The following is a 15,434-nucleotide window of genomic DNA, read 5'->3' on the forward strand; positions in this document are numbered from 1 at the left end:
TGATGCAGTGGGAGGTGTCCCTGCCCATGGCAGGGGTGGAACTGGAAGGGCTTTGAGGTCCCTTCCAACCCAAACCATTCTGTGATTCTATGATTCGATTCCTGAGTTGTGGACTCCCAAGTCTGCCCAACGCCGTGTTTGGAGACGAGGCCCTGAGAGTCCTGCAGTATTGCCCACAGAAAGAAAACCCTTGTGGTTTTGAATGGCGAATCTGGGGTCTAATTTGGGGCTTGAGGAGGAAATTCTTCCAGGCTGTTTGCATTTCACTGGACCAAGAAAACAACCAGCAAAAAGCCTCAGCTCTCTCTGCTTTCCTACCTCCCACTGGGAAGCAGGGTGGGCGCACATGGGGCGAGGAGAAGGGAGGGGAGCTGATGGTGTTATGGGTAATTGTGTTCAAATATTTGTCTTGGAGCTGTGTCACAAGCGGGCATCCCTTGAATAGGCTTCACCCGTGCCCTTGAGACACCACTCGAGGGCAGCCACGCTTCAAACTCAAAAGCCAGTAAAGGCCAAGATGAGACAGGACAGGATGAGAGGGAATGGCCTCAAGCTCCACCAGGGGAGGTTCAGGCTGGACATTAGGAACATTTTTTTCACAGAAAGGGTCATTGGTCCCTGTCCGAGGCTGCCCAGGGAGGGGGTTGAGTCCCCTTCCCTGGAGGGGTTTAAGGGATGGGTGGACGAGGTGCTGAGGGACATGGGTTAGTGATTGATGGGAATGGTTGGACTCGATGATCCGATGGATCTTGTCCAACCTGGTGATTCTATGATTCTATGATTCTATGGTTCTATGATTCTAGGATTCTATGACAAGGCAGTTCCTGTCCAGAGCTCAGCCAAAACCCCACTTCCAGCTGCTGTGCCTGGGTTTTCTTCCCAGGATGGAAGCTGCACTTGGATCCAGGTCCTTTATTTGGGATGCACAACCAAGGTCCCGGCACCACAGAGTCTCTAGACAAGAGTTGCGAGGGGATGGAGCCTGTTTGGTGGGGATGCTGAGCACCTTGTGGCTGAGCAAAAGCTGTGGAGCAGCTCATCTCCTGCTCTTCTGCCCACTCACGCACCACTGTTGCCATGTTTTAATAATTCCATCGTCACATTAAATAGTTGTTACTACCAGAGCCTGCAGGCTCCCGACTCAAGTCCTCACCGGCTGCACACGCAAGCAAACACCGGCACGCTGCCATCTCCCATGCGTGTCTCTGCATCTGCCTGCCCCGTCCCGAGGCGCGTTTCATTCCTTTGTGCCTTTTTGCCAAGAAATACCAGACTGGTGGTGTAGACGATCTTGGGAACTCATTCAGTCTGGGCCCAGCCCTGCTGCTGGGATCCAAGGCGTGACCATGGAGGGCTCCATCCTGCCCTGAAATATGGTACCGGCGGCCAAAACTGGAGGAGAAATAAGGTTGCTGGGTTGCTTCTGGAAGGAAAGAGAAGGGTTGGTAGTCAGAATGATCCTCAGTACCCACGTTGCCATTTAACGTGGGTGAAAAAACAGCATAAAACCCAGGGCAGTGCTCCAGATTGCTTAATTTGGGAGCTGTACAGGTGGAGGTATTTGTCCAAGTCCCTTTTGAAGACTGGTACTTGGCCAAGGCCCTTTAAAGAGCTTCCCCCAGCCAGGTGGGCCGGAGCCGCTTTCATTCAAAGTTCATTCTTGAATATTCCACTCTGTCATTCATTAAAACGTTCTGCCTGAGCTTGTATTAACCATGGCAAGTTGATGGTTGCAGCCTGGCTTTTCCAGGACATTTTGGTTCTTCTGGTGACAGCAGGGAGGTGCAAACAAGCCTCAATCCTAAAGATGAGCCTTTTTGATACCAAAGATCCACAGCTCCATAATTTCTTGAGTCCCCTTCCCTGAAGGGGTTTAAGGCACGGGTGGACGAGGTGCTGAGGGACATGGGTTAGTGATTGATGGGAATGGTTGGACTCGATGATCCAGTGGGTCTCTTCCAACCTGGTGATTCTATGATTCTATGTAAATCTAGCATAACCCCATGGATTCAGAGGAGCTGCCTTGGATTTACACCAGCAAACTCCTCCTGGCCTGCAACCCAACGTCTCAAGCGAGGTGTTTGCAATTCAGCAAAGCCCTTGCCAGCTGCGGGTATTCACAGTGACTCACGAGCGTAAAATAGAGCAGCATCGTTCCTCTTAGTGCCGCACGGATGGGCCCTGCGCTAACTCCGGGCTGTGGGTGCTCAAAACGGAACAACGCTTCTGGATGGCTTTTGTGTTTGTGCTGTGAGGCAGAGGGGAAATTTGATTGCTTGGCCACTGACCCTCGGCTCCAGCCAAAAGCGCGTGGGCTCGGGTGGTGCGGAGCAGGGTGCTGGCTTCCCAGGCTCTGGGTGGGGTGTGGGGTCAGCAGAAGCTGGATTTATGTTGACAGCCAACTGAACATGAGCCAGCAGTGGCCCAGGTGGCCAAGAAGGCCAATGGCATCTTGGCTTGGATCAGACACGGCGTGGCCAGCAGGGCCAGGGAGGTTCTTCTCCCTCTGGACTCAGCAGTGGTGAGACCGCTCCTCGAATCCTGGGGTCAGTTCTGGGCCCCTCACCACAAGAAGGATGTTGAGGCTCTGGAGCGAGTCCAGAGAAGAGCCACGAAGCTGGTGAGGGGGCTGGAGAAGAAGAGGAGCAGCTGAGAGAGCTGGGGGTGTTTAGCCTGGAGAAGAGGAGGCTGAGGGGAGACCTCATTGCTCTCTCCAACTCCCTGAAAGGAGGTTGTGGAGAGGAGGGAGCTGGGCTCTTCTCCCAAGGGACAGGGGACAGGACGAGAGGGAATGGCCTCAAGCTCCACCAGGGGAGGTTTAGGTTGGACATTAGGAAAAACTTTTTCCCGGAAAGGGTGATTGGTCCTGAGGGCTGCCCAGGGAGGGGGTTGAGTCCCCTTCCCTGGAGGGGTTTAAGGGACAGGTGGACGAGGTGCTGAGGGACATGGTTTAGTGATTGATGGGAATGGTTGGACTCGATGACCCGGTGAGTCTCTTCCAACCTGGCGATTCTATGATTCTATGATTTGCCTTTTGCCTCGGTTTCCCCTGTTTTTTTTCCCCATGGCTCTTCCTTATGAATGGAGGAACAACCCCCACCAATGACCCTTCAAGGAACAACCAGCACAGCCGCTTTCCCCGTCCCCAAGTGGCCCTTCCAAGGACAGTTCGTTTGAAACGTCGTGTTCAAACACAGTTACATACTTGTAGTCTCCTCAGAGGTACAAACAGCTGTAAATCTTCAAAGAGAATAATGATTAGCCTGAAGCGGTGCTGGGCTGTGAGAAAACGGATCATGGAACAATTACTGAAAGCAGCCGAGACTAAAAGTAGCATTTAATGGGATCTGGCATCTTCTGTTCCCGGTGACCTCGATGCTGCTCCTTCTGCCAGGCAAAGGGAGCGAAAACCTCTGAGATTCATAAATCGGAGTATTTAGGTCACACGTGGATTAGAGTGTGATCAGATTGGCTTTAATGAGAGCTGCTCTGAGCCCCCATAGATCACAGAGTGCGCTGAGGGATCAATGCTTCCGACGGCGAGTAGCGAGGTGACAGGGTGAGCCCGGTGAGAGGCTCTCCCTCTGGTAACCCCAATGTGGTTTGTACCAGCTGCTGATGGCGTGGGGGGTTGTGGAGGTTAATCATCCCTGGGAGCTCTCCCCACAGGCAGGATGGATCTGTGTGTCCAGCATGGCCACTGCTCTATTCCTGGAAGGATGGATGGGTGGATTGGATGGATGGATGGATGGATGGATGGATTGGATGGGCGGGCAGCTCTCGCTCAGGGCTTGAAAGCCAGCAGTGAAATGGGAGGTTGTTTCTTTAGCAGATTGTATCGCCCTTGCCATCCTCAGCTGCACAAAGGTGCCTGCAGGTGGTTAAGCTGGTGCTTGATCTGCTGCATCGTGCTCCTGGAGACCCCATGGTGGTGTGTCCTCTAGCCTGGTCTGTAGGCTGGATGTCCCTTTGCCTTTAAACAAAGACCCACAGTGGTTCTGGTTTGCCATCCCACCAGGCTCACCCGCAGCTCAAAGCCCAGGGTAAGAGAAAGGAGAAGATTTGTGATTCCTTAAACCACGAGCTGGCCTGAGATAGCGCCTGTTCCACAGAGCTCGTCTTTTTGCTCCCCAGTTTCACACCAGGTCAGACCCTCGCCCCAGGAGAGGAGGCAGAAGATACCCTCGGCTGTGTTTTCCTGGCTAGTTGAATCACTGAAGCTACAGTGAAGGATCTAGTTCTGAGTTCTTGCAGCAGTTCTCTGCTATCAGATGCTTTCCATTAGCTGAACAGAGCAGGGCTGTGACCTGCGAGCAGGCATCTAGGGCAGCAGAGCCCGTCCGGGTATGAGCTGTGGGTACCGGCTTGCACAGAGGATGCTCCTTTTCTCCCACTGGCTTCTCCACCATGGGCAGCCACAGGAACATCCAGCTTCCCAAATGCTCCAGGCTTTCAATTAGCTGCACCTCCGCGAGGAGATTGCTTAGCTCAACGTATCTAATATCTGCCACGATGACAGATGTTGATTTGACAGGAGAAGCACAGCTGGCAGGGAGATGGCTTTTGGCTTCTTGTAAGTTCCCGAGTGCTTCTTAATAACACCAGTGCTCGTAAAGCTCTGCGGTTCTTGCAGTCACGCGGAGAAATAATCTCCCCGTCTGACTCTGATGTGTCGCTACCTCGGGGGAAGGAGGCAGCAGCTGGGTTTCAGCGCGCACCCATTGCACAACTGTTCAGGATGGGAAGCGCTGATGTATGCTGGATCCAACCGAAAGAGGAAATTTAGGTCAGCAGAATATTGTTGTCAGCACTGGGACGAGGCCAGGTTGCTATGGGGACACCTGTGCCTTTAGGTTTTTGATCGTGCAAGGAATCGGGATGCTCTTTCACCTCATTTCCCGAAGAAATTGTGGTTCTGTGATCCAGCCGCCAACCCTGCCTCCTCCTCCTCCTCTGATCGCATCTCAGCCCGGTGGCAACCTCCAGCCACATCTAAGAGAGGGTTGGAGGGTTCGGAGACACCGAGCAGCTGCAACAAGCCCGTGCAATGCCTGGTGTGAGCACCACATGCGTCTCTGTCAGGGATTTGCTTTGGGGCGGCTCTGCCACGGCCGGCGGGGACACGTTCCAGCATCCGCTGTTGACCACAGCTGCGCAACTGGGTGATGCCAGCGTGGAGGTGACAGGGCTCTTGCTGGCACAGGGAGCGACGTACAGAGCTTCCCCTCACCCGGAGGACGTGGACTTTTAGCAGAGAGCGTACTAATTCTTACTGACATGAGGAGATGGAGGAGGAAGGCTTCAAGGGCTGGAAGAGGGTTTTTGGTGGCCAGGACTTAGGAAGCAGGTCGGGCAGGGCTGGTGGAGCCAGGGATGAAACTCAGCATGCAGCCCGTGGGGGCAAGACCTGGAGCAAGCCCGGTGACCCAGTGGGTTTGGGCTGAAAGCTGAGGCAGCAGGAAGCCCAACAGCACATCCAGCTCAAGCATCCACCTCCCCTTGTACCTGTGGCAGGAGGAGCTGGGGTCAGGCTGGGGCTGCCAGGGCTCTAGGGAGTGGAGGAATTGTGTGGAGCAAAGGAAAATCATCCCCTGCACCGAAAATAATAGGTGACTAATTTTATGTCTTTCTGATTGCCTTTTAACTATGACTTAATAAAGATGGGAAGAAAGAAGATTATGTCCTGGTGGGAGGATAAATGAGTGTTGCCATAGAAGCAAGGGGATGCTGCAGCACTACTTGGTCCATCTGGACCACAAACCATGAAGCCGGAGACGTGCCCATGGGACTCTGAGGCGATCTGGCAGCCAGGGGAGTCAGAGAAGGTAGATTTGTGTTATCAATCCAAAGCCAGAGTCAATATTTAGCCTGGGCTTGGAGCCCGGTCTACGTGCAGCCGGGTTTCCAGCTTCTGAGCCGTCCCACCAGTGGCTTTCTTTACACCTGGACTCAAAGCCAGATCGTGTTTCCCCTCCCCTCTGAGCTAACCCCATCCCAAAGAGACTTTTATCAGTCCCAGGGCAAGAGAGAAACTGGGATTTTTGGGGGGAGTCAAGGGATTAGGAAAGAATTTGCCTCTGGGAATCTCTTTCCTCCATCTGCCTGGGATAAATTGTCTGATGGAGCTTTGCAGCTCGGTGGGGAACTGCTCAGAGCTAAACATGTGGAGGCAAAACCACTCCTGGTCCTTCCCCACTTCAGAAAGTGGGTGTTGAAACATCTCAGGAGGGGTGGGGAGAGCTCTCTCTCCCATGGCCTTGTGCTGGGATGAAGTGGGAGGACATTTTTCCTGGGCTCTGGGCACCTGTATGCTGCCCATCCAACCTCCAGGTTCTTTCCTGGGAGGAGCAACTCGCTGGTGGGAGGCAAGAGGCAGCGTATGAAGCTCCAAGCACCGTGGGAAACATGATTAATTGGAAGAAGAAGGGATTTTTATTTGGCCTGTTTATTTTCTGCTTTCATTCTGTCGCTACAAAGCAAACATGCCTTGCCAGTTAACAGCCCTGACCTTACTGAAGCAGGAATAAAACTGAGAAAATGACCCTTGGCATGCGCGCCCGCAGCCCAGGCACGACGTGGGGGCTGTGTTTGCAGCTCCATCCCTTCCTCCATCTGTGTGGAGCTTCTGCAGCACATTATTTATACCCCGGCAGGGCTCGCAGCGTGCTTGGTCCTGTCTCTGCCAAAGAGGGGAAATCCCTGCCCTGGAAAGCAGATAACTGCTCCTCAGTTTGTTTGCTGCGTGGTCCTAAAGCAGGACTATGACCTGGTCTCACCAGGCGTCTGGAGGCCTGGAAGAAGGCGAAGTCTCCTCCAGGATGCCAGTGCCTTGTTTATTCCTCCTTTAGATCTTGCAATCAGAGAGCTTTCAGACCTCTGCTGAAGAAAAATGTCAATGCTGCAGATGTGAAACATCAGTTTCAGGGTTTATTTTAGACCTGAAGCATTTTGGAAGTCGCTCTCCATGAGAGATGTCCCCGAAGGAAGATGCCTCCAAGATGCACTGCTCCACATTCCCTGGGGACAGGAATCATAGAATCATAGAGTGATAGAATCACCAGGTTGGAAAAGACCCACCGGATCATTGAGTCCAACCATTCCCATCAATCACTAACCCATGTCCTTCAGCACCTCGTCCACCTGTCCCTTAAACCCCTCCAGGGAAGGGGACTCAACCTCCTCCCTGGGCAGCCTCTGACACTGCCCAACGACCCTTTCTGGGAAAAATTTTTTCCTAATGTTCAGCCTAAACCTCCCCTGGTGGAGCTTGAGGCCATTCCCTCTCGTCCTGTCCCCTGTCCCTTGGGAGAAGAGCCCAGCTCCCTCCTCTCCACAACCTCCTCTCAGGGAGTTGGAGAGAGCAATGAGGTCTCCCCTCAGCCTCCTCTTCTCCAGGCTAAACCCCCCCAGCTCTCTCAGCTGCTCCTCTTCTTCTCCAGCCCCCTCACCAGCTTTGTTGCTCTTCTCTGGACTCGCTCCAGAGCCTCAACATCCTTCTTGTGGTGAGGGGCCCAGAACTGACCGCAGGATTTGAGGAGCGGTCTCACCAGTGCCGTGTACGAGCTTCTTCTTGAGGCTGTGCCTCTCTGTGCTGAGCTGGGGGCTCTGGGTAACCTTGCAGATGAGCCCGATGGTCCTTTATGTGCCCCAAAAGACTGATACTTCATCTCCTCACCAAGGACCACATCCCTGAGAGGTGCCTGTGGTTGTGGTGAAGCTTCCAGGGAGGAGGAACCGCAGGGAAATCGGAGGGGTTGGAGGGCAAAGGACCTGGCAGAAAGCAGTTGTCCCTGGGATTGTCCAAGCACTACAGATGCCAGGGGTTGTTCCTCCTCTCTCTTCTTCTTCACCAAGCCTGGCAAGCCGCTTCTGACCTGCCTCTCTGCATCCCCAGGACTTGCATCCATCCCACAACTGGCTCCGAGATGCTGGCTTGGGGAGCAAAACGCCCCTTCTCCCCTCTCCGAGCTCTCCGGATGAGATGCTTATGAAGGGACAAGCCACGTCCTAGATGTCCTTGAGAGCTGCACCCCCTTTCACCCCACCTTTCTATCTCCAGCCCCTGCTTTCACCGCCTGGGGCTAAACTGCCTTTTCTGGGTGCTCTGGCTCCCGGTGATTGGGTGCTATTTTACTCCGGCACGGTTCGGCAGCTGTTGCTGTAGATTATTCCAGAGAGCCGGAGCCGGCTGGGGGGCTGGAGGCAAGGCAGTGGTGGTCGAGCTCCAGGTAGGACTTTCTGTGGCTTCTAACCCTTCCAGCTGGATATGGGGCAGCCCACGAGCACAGCCCGTGAGCAGCACTCGTCTCGCTGCCCACCAGCGGTGGTCTGGGGGCCACAGGGGCTGTGCCGGCGCTGCCGTGCGAGCGTGAACGAGGAGAGCGGGGCAGGCGAGGGGACTATTTTTGGAAGTTACTTTGATGTGAGTCAGCGTAGAGGCAACTTCAGGAGCTCGTGCAGGAGCGTGAGTGCCAGGGGCAGCAGAAAGGAGCGGATTATTCATTGAGACTCTGCAGGTTTGTGCATTTAAGAGAGGGTCTGGTATGCAGAGAGTGTGATCGAGGGAGCGAGAGGAGCACTGGGGAGGGGATGGGGGCGTTGAGCACCTGTATGGGAAGGATCAGTCTCCGGAATCCTGTTCCTGCAGGTGATGTGACCCATCCTGACTGGGTATGAGGATCCAGTGCTGGCTGTAGAGCCCCAAAATGAATCCACCTCCCACCAGGTCATGGACCCTCATCTCCTGCCCAGAGAGGAGCAGACTCAGCTCTGGGACCAAATTAACGTCCCCGGGGCAGGTGGCTGCCTGCCTGGCTTTGCCCTGCAGCCATCGTGGCAAAGCCTGGAAACTCACCTTGCGGCTGGAGGCGGTTTGGGCTCCTCCACTCAAGGGATGGGACGAGAGGGAATGAGCCCAGGTTGCTCCAGGGGAGGTTCAGACTGGATTTAAGGAAAAATTTCTTCCCTGAAAGAGTGGTGAAGCTGCCCAAGGGCAGTGGTGGAGTCTCCATCCCTGGAGGTTGTTAAAAGACGGGCAGGTGACGCGCTTAGGGATCTGGTTTAGTAGTGGACAGGTAACCAGGTTGGTCTTGATGATCTCAAAGGTCTTTTCCAACCTAGTGACTTTGTGCTTCTATGACTCTACGGAGGTGCAGGAACAGCCCAGCGCTCCATGGCTGAGTTCAGCCAAGGACCTGGCTCCGCAGCGAGGATGTGGCAGGATAGTCAAGTCCTGGAGGGCGCTGCTGCCCATTGACTATCCAAAATTTGTTTTATCCCTCTTGGTTTAGCGAGAGTTCCTCGAAGTGACATGGCAACAGGTCCCCCTGAGGTGCTGGAGAAAGTCTTGGGATGCCCCGAGGCCACTGACGAGCTGCCCGGGCAGGCGGGGAGTGCTCAGAGGCGGCCAAGGAAAGACGGGAGAAAAGGTACCTTGTCCTCACCACGAGCTGGTGGCCGGGAGGTGCCAGCACCGTGGTGCTTGAGGCTCTGCTGGAGAGAGCTGAGCTGGTTCTTTATGGTGCAGTGAAATCACAGGGCAACCTTGGACATCGAGGAGCATCTGCCCAGCGCCAGCCCCAGGGACATCAGGAGGATGGAGGCTCGAGCCCTCCTGTGCCTTCCTTGCACTCAAAAAAAAAGTGTGAATAGCTGTGTGACTCGAAAACGTGACAAACACTTGGGGGAAATCTCTTTAAGGACAAATTCTCTCTCTTCGTGCTTTCCTCGGGGCTTTCCTCTGGCTTTCCCCCGGAGTCCTGAGGCAGCTCCTTCGCTTCCCAGCGGAGAAAGGACCAGACTCGGCATCACTAAAACAAAACCAAAGAGTTTTTTGTTTTCCTCTTGTAAACAGACCTTCCAGGCCACAGTTCCCCACCCAAAAGGTTTCCTCTTATTTCTTTCTTGTCCTACAAATATTAGATCTTATATTTCATCCCGGCAACTGGTATTTTGTTCTCAGCATTCATTCTTCCACTGGAGGAAACTAAACTAAATCCATCTCAAAGGAGGCAGAAACTCCTCCTTCTGGTGAGAGCTTGCAAGGATGTGGCATCCGGGTCCCAGTCGAGCGAAGTCTGAGCTCAAGGTGCTGAGAGGGCTGAGGCTGCGTGGGGTTGGGACCGTGTTGGGGCATCCTCACCCGAGAACCTGGAGCAGAGCAACCTCCAGGGAGCCCAACATATTCCCCATCAAACCACTGGGGACCCTCCAGTTTCCTCTCCGATTTCACCTCTGCGAAAACATCAAGAGTCACCCTCGAACTTCATGGTCCTCTTGGGTGGCTTGAGGTCTTCGTTGAGGTCTGCTTGTGCTGCAGCACCTGGAGCTCATCCTGCTGTCTAGGCTTGCAATCCTGCCCCCAACCTCCCATCCCTGCCTCCAACCTCCCATCCCTGCCTCCAACCTTCCATCCCTGCCTCCAACCTCCCATCCCTGCTCCCAACCTTCCATCCCTGCCTGGTGTCTCTCCAGACGTGTTTCCAGGGTGTCCGTGCACCTTCTCCCCATGGCTTCAGCTCCCTGGGGAGCTCCGAGATGGTGCGTTTTGGGGCTCAGCACCCCCAGACCTGCACAGTGCTGCTCTTACACCCCAACCTCTCCAGCGGTGGCCACAACGCTCAGGATTCTCAACCCCTGGCACCCAACTACACCAAGAGGGACAACGTGGCCGCGATGTCCCCGCTCTGTGAGCTGGCAGGTGGCAGCAGGAGGACCCAGGCAATTCATGTCTCTTCCAATTTTCTCCCTAATGGGTTGCGCTGTGCTTGTCTCCCACAGATGCTGATGCGACGGTGAGCAGCGACGGGGAGAGCGGTGGAGCCCATGTGAGTTTGCACCCTGTGGGGGCTGAGGGGCTGCCGGGGGTCCCTGCAGCGGGACCGGGGGCTGAGCAAGGGGCTGTCCCGCAGAAGCATTTGTCCCAGCACGTCTGTCCCAGGGGAGCCGAGGGCTGCGTCCTTCAGCTGTCGCTGTCACTGATCTGTGCCGGTGAGCAGCTCTGGTGCCACCGACACACGCCTGCAGCCAACCTGGCCACCAAAATCCCCAATCCCTGGCAGCGCTGAGCCCAGACCCCAAGACATCGGGTGCTCCCTCTCCTCCTGGCAGTGAGGATGTCTTAGGTCTGATGAGTGGATGCTCATCCAGGCTGGGAGTGAATCCAGCCCCAAGGGTGCTCGGGGGGGGCTTGCTGAGGGCTGCACCCCAGCGCCTGCTCTGCAGCACGGAGCCAGCTAGCAGCTAAATCAATCTCAGCAGGAAAAAAGATGCAAACACACCAGGGTTAGGTGCTCGAGGAGCCAGTGACAAGCGCGGTTTGCGCTGCTCAGGGTTGGCTGCAGCATCAGCTCAGCCCTGCGGGACGTGGGGAGCAGGAGCAGAGGCTGTGGAGCACAGGGAGCAGGTTCTCCACAGCTGCGCTGAGCACCCCTTGTTCTGGGAGGGGTCGTAGACATGCCCCGTGCCCCCCATCCCATGCTCTCAGACCTCCGGCCACGCTCACAGCCTTCCCCACAGGGGCTAGAGGAGACAAGGACCCCGCTTGGCATCTCTGAGCGCAATCCAGACAAGCCTGAGCTGAGCATGCCAGAGCCAGCGCCGCTCGGCGTGGACAAGAAAGTGGTGGAGAAGAAGCGGGCGGAGAAGGTGGGAGCCAAAGGCGGCACCGCTGGGCCTCCAGGTAGGCGTGCAGGAAAGTCTTTCGCTGTCCCCAAAGGCACAGAACCTCTCCTGCATCCCCAACCACTCCAGGAGGCACCATCTGGCCCCAGAGCAGGGACAGGATGAGCTCTGCTCTCCGAGGTCTCCTGGGGAGCTCAGGGACATTGAGCAACGAAGCTGGTGAGGGGGCTGGAGAAGAAGAGGAGCGGCTGAGAGAGCTGGGGGTGTTTAGCCTGGAGAAGAGGAGGCTGAGGGGAGACCTCATTGCTCTCTCCAACTCCCTGAAAGGAGGTTGTGGAGAGGAGGGAGCTGGGCTCTTCTCCCAAGGGACAGGGGACAGGACGAGAGGGAATGGCCTCAGGCTCCACCAGGGGAGGTTCAGGCTGGACATTAGGAACATTTTTTTCACAGAAAGGGTGATTGGTCCCTGTCCGAGGCTGCCCAGGGAGGGGGTTGAGTCCCCTTCCCTGGAGGGGTTTAAGGGACGGGTGGACGAGGTGCTGAGGGACATGGTTTGGTATTTGATAGGAATGGTTGGACTCAATGATCTGGTGGGTCTTTTCCAACCTGGTGATTCTATGATTCTATGGTATGGAGATGGAGCATCTCATCCACCTGCCAAGGCCCACTCTGCCCTGCATGGATCTGCTGCTGGGCAGGGAGCAGCAGAGCCTGGAGCACATGCAGAGGTTTTCCCCACTCGGGCTCCATCGTGCTACGACACCATCAAGCCCAACCCCTCGAACTCAGCCCCCCAGGGCACTCTTTTCTCCACCCCTGCAGCACAAACCCCTCCGCTGGCTCCTGCCCTTGCCTGTGCCCTTCCCACCCCTCCCAGCCTGAGCCCTTTGCCGTTTCCCAGCTCCCCCAGTAACACTGTTTTCCTTGGGGATCCCCAGTCCCCAAGAGCCTCCCTGTGCAAAGGAAAGTGGAGCCCCCCAGCCTGGACCCGGCCGAGGAGCCGCTTCTCTGGGAAGGGCTCACCCTCAACAAGTGCATCCTGGTGGCCTCGGTCGTCGCCTTGCTCAGCGTCACCTTCCAGGTGCTCCAAGGTGAGCCAGGAGCCAGACAGAAAGGGATGAGTTGGGCAGACCCTGCCACCCCCTCCTGCCTCCCCTCCTCTCTTCCAGCGCCGTGTCCCAGGGAGGGAGTCAGTCACGGCAAGCAGGACCCTCCACCACCTCCCCTGCACGGTGAGTTTGGATGATGGGGGATAACCCGGAGCCAGCCTGAGGTGCTGGGATCTGGGACACCACAGGGTCTGGGACATCACACCCAAAGAGTCTCATCCCCTCCGGTTCTTCTCCTCTCCTCTCCCAGAACCCCCTCCAGAAGTTGTCAGCGCCAAGGAGGAGGAGGTCCAAGAAGTGGTGACCACCCAGCCTCCCCAGCCCCAGAGCAGCACAGTGGAGGACGATGATGGCGATGAAGGTGGTGATGACTATGGTGATGATGAGGCTGATAGCAACCTGGTAAGGGTCTAGGGTCGGGGAAGAAGCAGCATCCTTGTGGTGCCACCCGTGTGGGGAGCATCTACTCCCCGGGAGGAGGAATGGAGAGGGGTCCAGGTCCCTCGAGCTGTGTCAGCAGCACCTGGTCTCCTCTATACCCCCAGGCAGAGCCCTGGATATTCAAAAAGTGGTTTGGCCGCTCAGCGCCGGAGGATGAGGATGAGGATGAAGAGCCCACAGAAGTCCCTGAGGTGCCACCAGCTGCAGTGGAGGTGAAGAAGAGCCAGGAGAAGAAGCCGGAGAAGAAGGAGGAGAAGCCAGAGAAGAAGGAGGAGAAGCTAAAGAAGGAGGAGAAGCCAGAGAAGGAGGAGAAGCCAGAGAAGAAAGAGGAGAAGCCAGAGAAGAAGGAGGAGAAGGTCCGGGAGAGCCGTCCCACGCAGTCAGATCGGAGCAGCCGGAGAGAGGCGCGAGCCAAGGACAGGGCTTTGGGGGACAAGGCTGGCCGAGCCCCCAGGAGCCCCCGGGAGCCTGAGCAGCAGCCCCAGAGGAAGCGGGACCGGGAGGGGAGGGAGAGACGGCGGGAGCGGGAACGGGAACGAGAGCGGGAGCGGGATGAGCCCAGGAAAGGCCGTCCTGGCAGGGGCAACGGCGGCGGCGAGAGCCCAAAGCGGGACTGGCGGCAGCAGAGGGGCAGGAAGCCCTGGGAGTCAACGGGGAAGGACGGCATCGCCAGGCCCAGGGAAGGCAAGCGGCGCGACTGAAACTGGGGCGACCGAGGGGCTCAATGACGCTGAATCCAGGGGGGTCCAACCCCACCACTGCCCCCGGGCACCCTGCAGCTCTCGGAGACGTCGCCGGGTGGCACAGGCAGCGCCCCACGATCTCCAAGCAGCGACGGAGCAGCCTGGGAGCCTGGAACAAGCCTCCCTGGGGACTCCGGGCCCCTCTGGATTAGACGCACAAAGGCAACCTGAAAGGACCTGGGGAAGGAGCTTCTCTTCTTCTGGGCTTGGCGCTACTTCTCCATCCCCACCCGAAACCTCACCTGCAGTTCATTTTCACTTGTGGTCCCCGAGGCGTCGCCGTGAACAGAGTTCATCTCCAAATTGTGCAGCTTATCAATTCAATGAATGGTTTTATTCAAAGCAAATTAAGAGAGGAGCGTGTTCTGGGTTAGCGGGGAGCGATCCCTCCGACCTCGCCGGGTCCCGGTGCCGTCGCTGTAGGGGGACGCGAAGCTTCTGGTACCCGGACAGGGCTGGAGAGCCCAGCACCCAGAGATCCCTTCGGGCTTTGCCTTCACAAGAGTCGCTTTTAGGAAGGAAACACAAGTGCAATATCACGCAGCGCTGTAGCAACTACAGGGAGACGTTCACAGCCCCAGCCCATGGCAGGTTTAAGGATTTGCTAAATCAATAGAGGTTAAAATAAACTATTTTCATTTTTAATAAGGTATCAAATTGAACGGTTAAAAAAAAAAAGAAAGAAAAGGAAAAAAAGCCCAAGAAAAGATCTCATCCCTGGTTATTTCTGTATGTTTTCTGTGCACCCCAGCGGCTGTGGGATGGGGTCGGGGTGCGTCCCCTCCAGCCCCGTGGGGACGCGGCAGAAGCCAAGGGTTGGTTCTAGCACTGGGGGAGCTGTGGATGGGATGAGCCCAGGAGCTCTTTGGGATGTGGGGTTCACTGAGAGCCAGGCTTTAGCTGGGAAGATGATCTGGGGCAGCCGGGCTCTCTGTGCTGACGCCAGCGGGGACATGGAGCAGGTGCTTTGGCAGTCGGTCGCACCGCTCCTATTAATGGTGTGAGCAGCCCAAGGGGTGTAACGGGATCGCTCCCCTCGCTCAGCCCTCCCTCCCTTCACCCCGAGGCTCTGGCAGCGTCCTGGGAGCAGGGTCAGCGTGGGGTGATGCAGTTCGGACCTGTGGCTCCCCCAGGGCTGGATCCCCAGGGGCAGGTGTGGAAGAAGGAAAGCACAGAAGGTAAAGGATAAATCAGCAGAGTCTTGGCCAGATCTGCTAAACCTTAGTCTCCAGTGGCCTTAGGAGGAGCGGCTGAGAGAGCTGGGGGTGTTTAGCCTGGAGAAGAGGAGGCTGAGGGGAGACCTCATTGCTCTCTCCAACTCCCTGAGAGGAGGTTGTGGAGAGGAGGGAGCTGGGCTCTTCTCCCAAGGGACAGGGGACAGGACGAGAGGGGATGGCCTCAAGCTCCACCAGGGGAGGGTCAGGCTGGACATTAGGAAAAAATTTTTCACAGAAAGGGTCATTGGGCAGTGGCAGAGGCTGCCCAGGGAGGGGGTTGAGTCCCCTTCCCTGGAGGGGTT

General features: G+C 56.3%; 1 protein-coding gene across 5 annotated transcripts; it reads left to right on the top strand.

Annotated features, from left to right (window-relative positions):
• Positions 1–8,160: 8,160 nt before the first annotated feature.
• On the top strand, positions 8,161–14,563 carry JSRP1 (junctional sarcoplasmic reticulum protein 1). 5 transcript variants are annotated; one of them, XM_069877933.1, is made up of 7 exons: positions 9,266–9,428; positions 10,780–10,826; positions 11,518–11,680; positions 12,561–12,713; positions 12,792–12,854; positions 12,982–13,133; positions 13,277–14,563. In XM_069877933.1, the coding sequence occupies exons 1-7, from the start codon at positions 9,311–9,313 to the stop codon at positions 13,871–13,873; spliced, it is 1,293 nt and encodes a 430-aa protein (XP_069734034.1). In that variant the 5' UTR covers positions 9,266–9,310; the 3' UTR covers positions 13,874–14,563. The 5 variants fall into 5 exon arrangements, with proteins under 5 accessions (XP_069734035.1, XP_069734036.1, XP_069734037.1 ...); XM_069877934.1 differs by lacking the exon at positions 9,266–9,428 and adding an exon at positions 8,161–8,228 and having other exon boundaries at positions 12,561–12,854; XM_069877935.1 differs by lacking the exon at positions 9,266–9,428 and adding an exon at positions 8,485–8,516 and having other exon boundaries at positions 12,561–12,854.
• The last annotated feature ends 871 nt before the right edge of the window (positions 14,564–15,434 follow it).

Source organism: Phaenicophaeus curvirostris, chromosome 28, assembly GCF_032191515.1.
Source record: "Phaenicophaeus curvirostris isolate KB17595 chromosome 28, BPBGC_Pcur_1.0, whole genome shotgun sequence".
Taxonomy (NCBI): Eukaryota; Metazoa; Chordata; class Aves; order Cuculiformes; family Cuculidae; genus Phaenicophaeus; species Phaenicophaeus curvirostris.

Coding starts and splice junctions, on each gene's coding strand:
- JSRP1 (XM_069877931.1), top strand. CDS start 9,311: ATGGCAACAGGTCCCCCTGAGGTGCTGGAGAAAGTCTTGGGATGCCCC. Junction 11,681..12,560: donor CGGCACCGCTGGGCCTCCAG/GTAGGCGTGCAG, acceptor GGGGATCCCCAG/TCCCCAAGAGCCTCCCTGTG. Junction 12,855..12,981: donor TCCACCACCTCCCCTGCACG/GTGAGTTTGGAT, acceptor CTCCTCTCCCAG/AACCCCCTCCAGAAGTTGTC.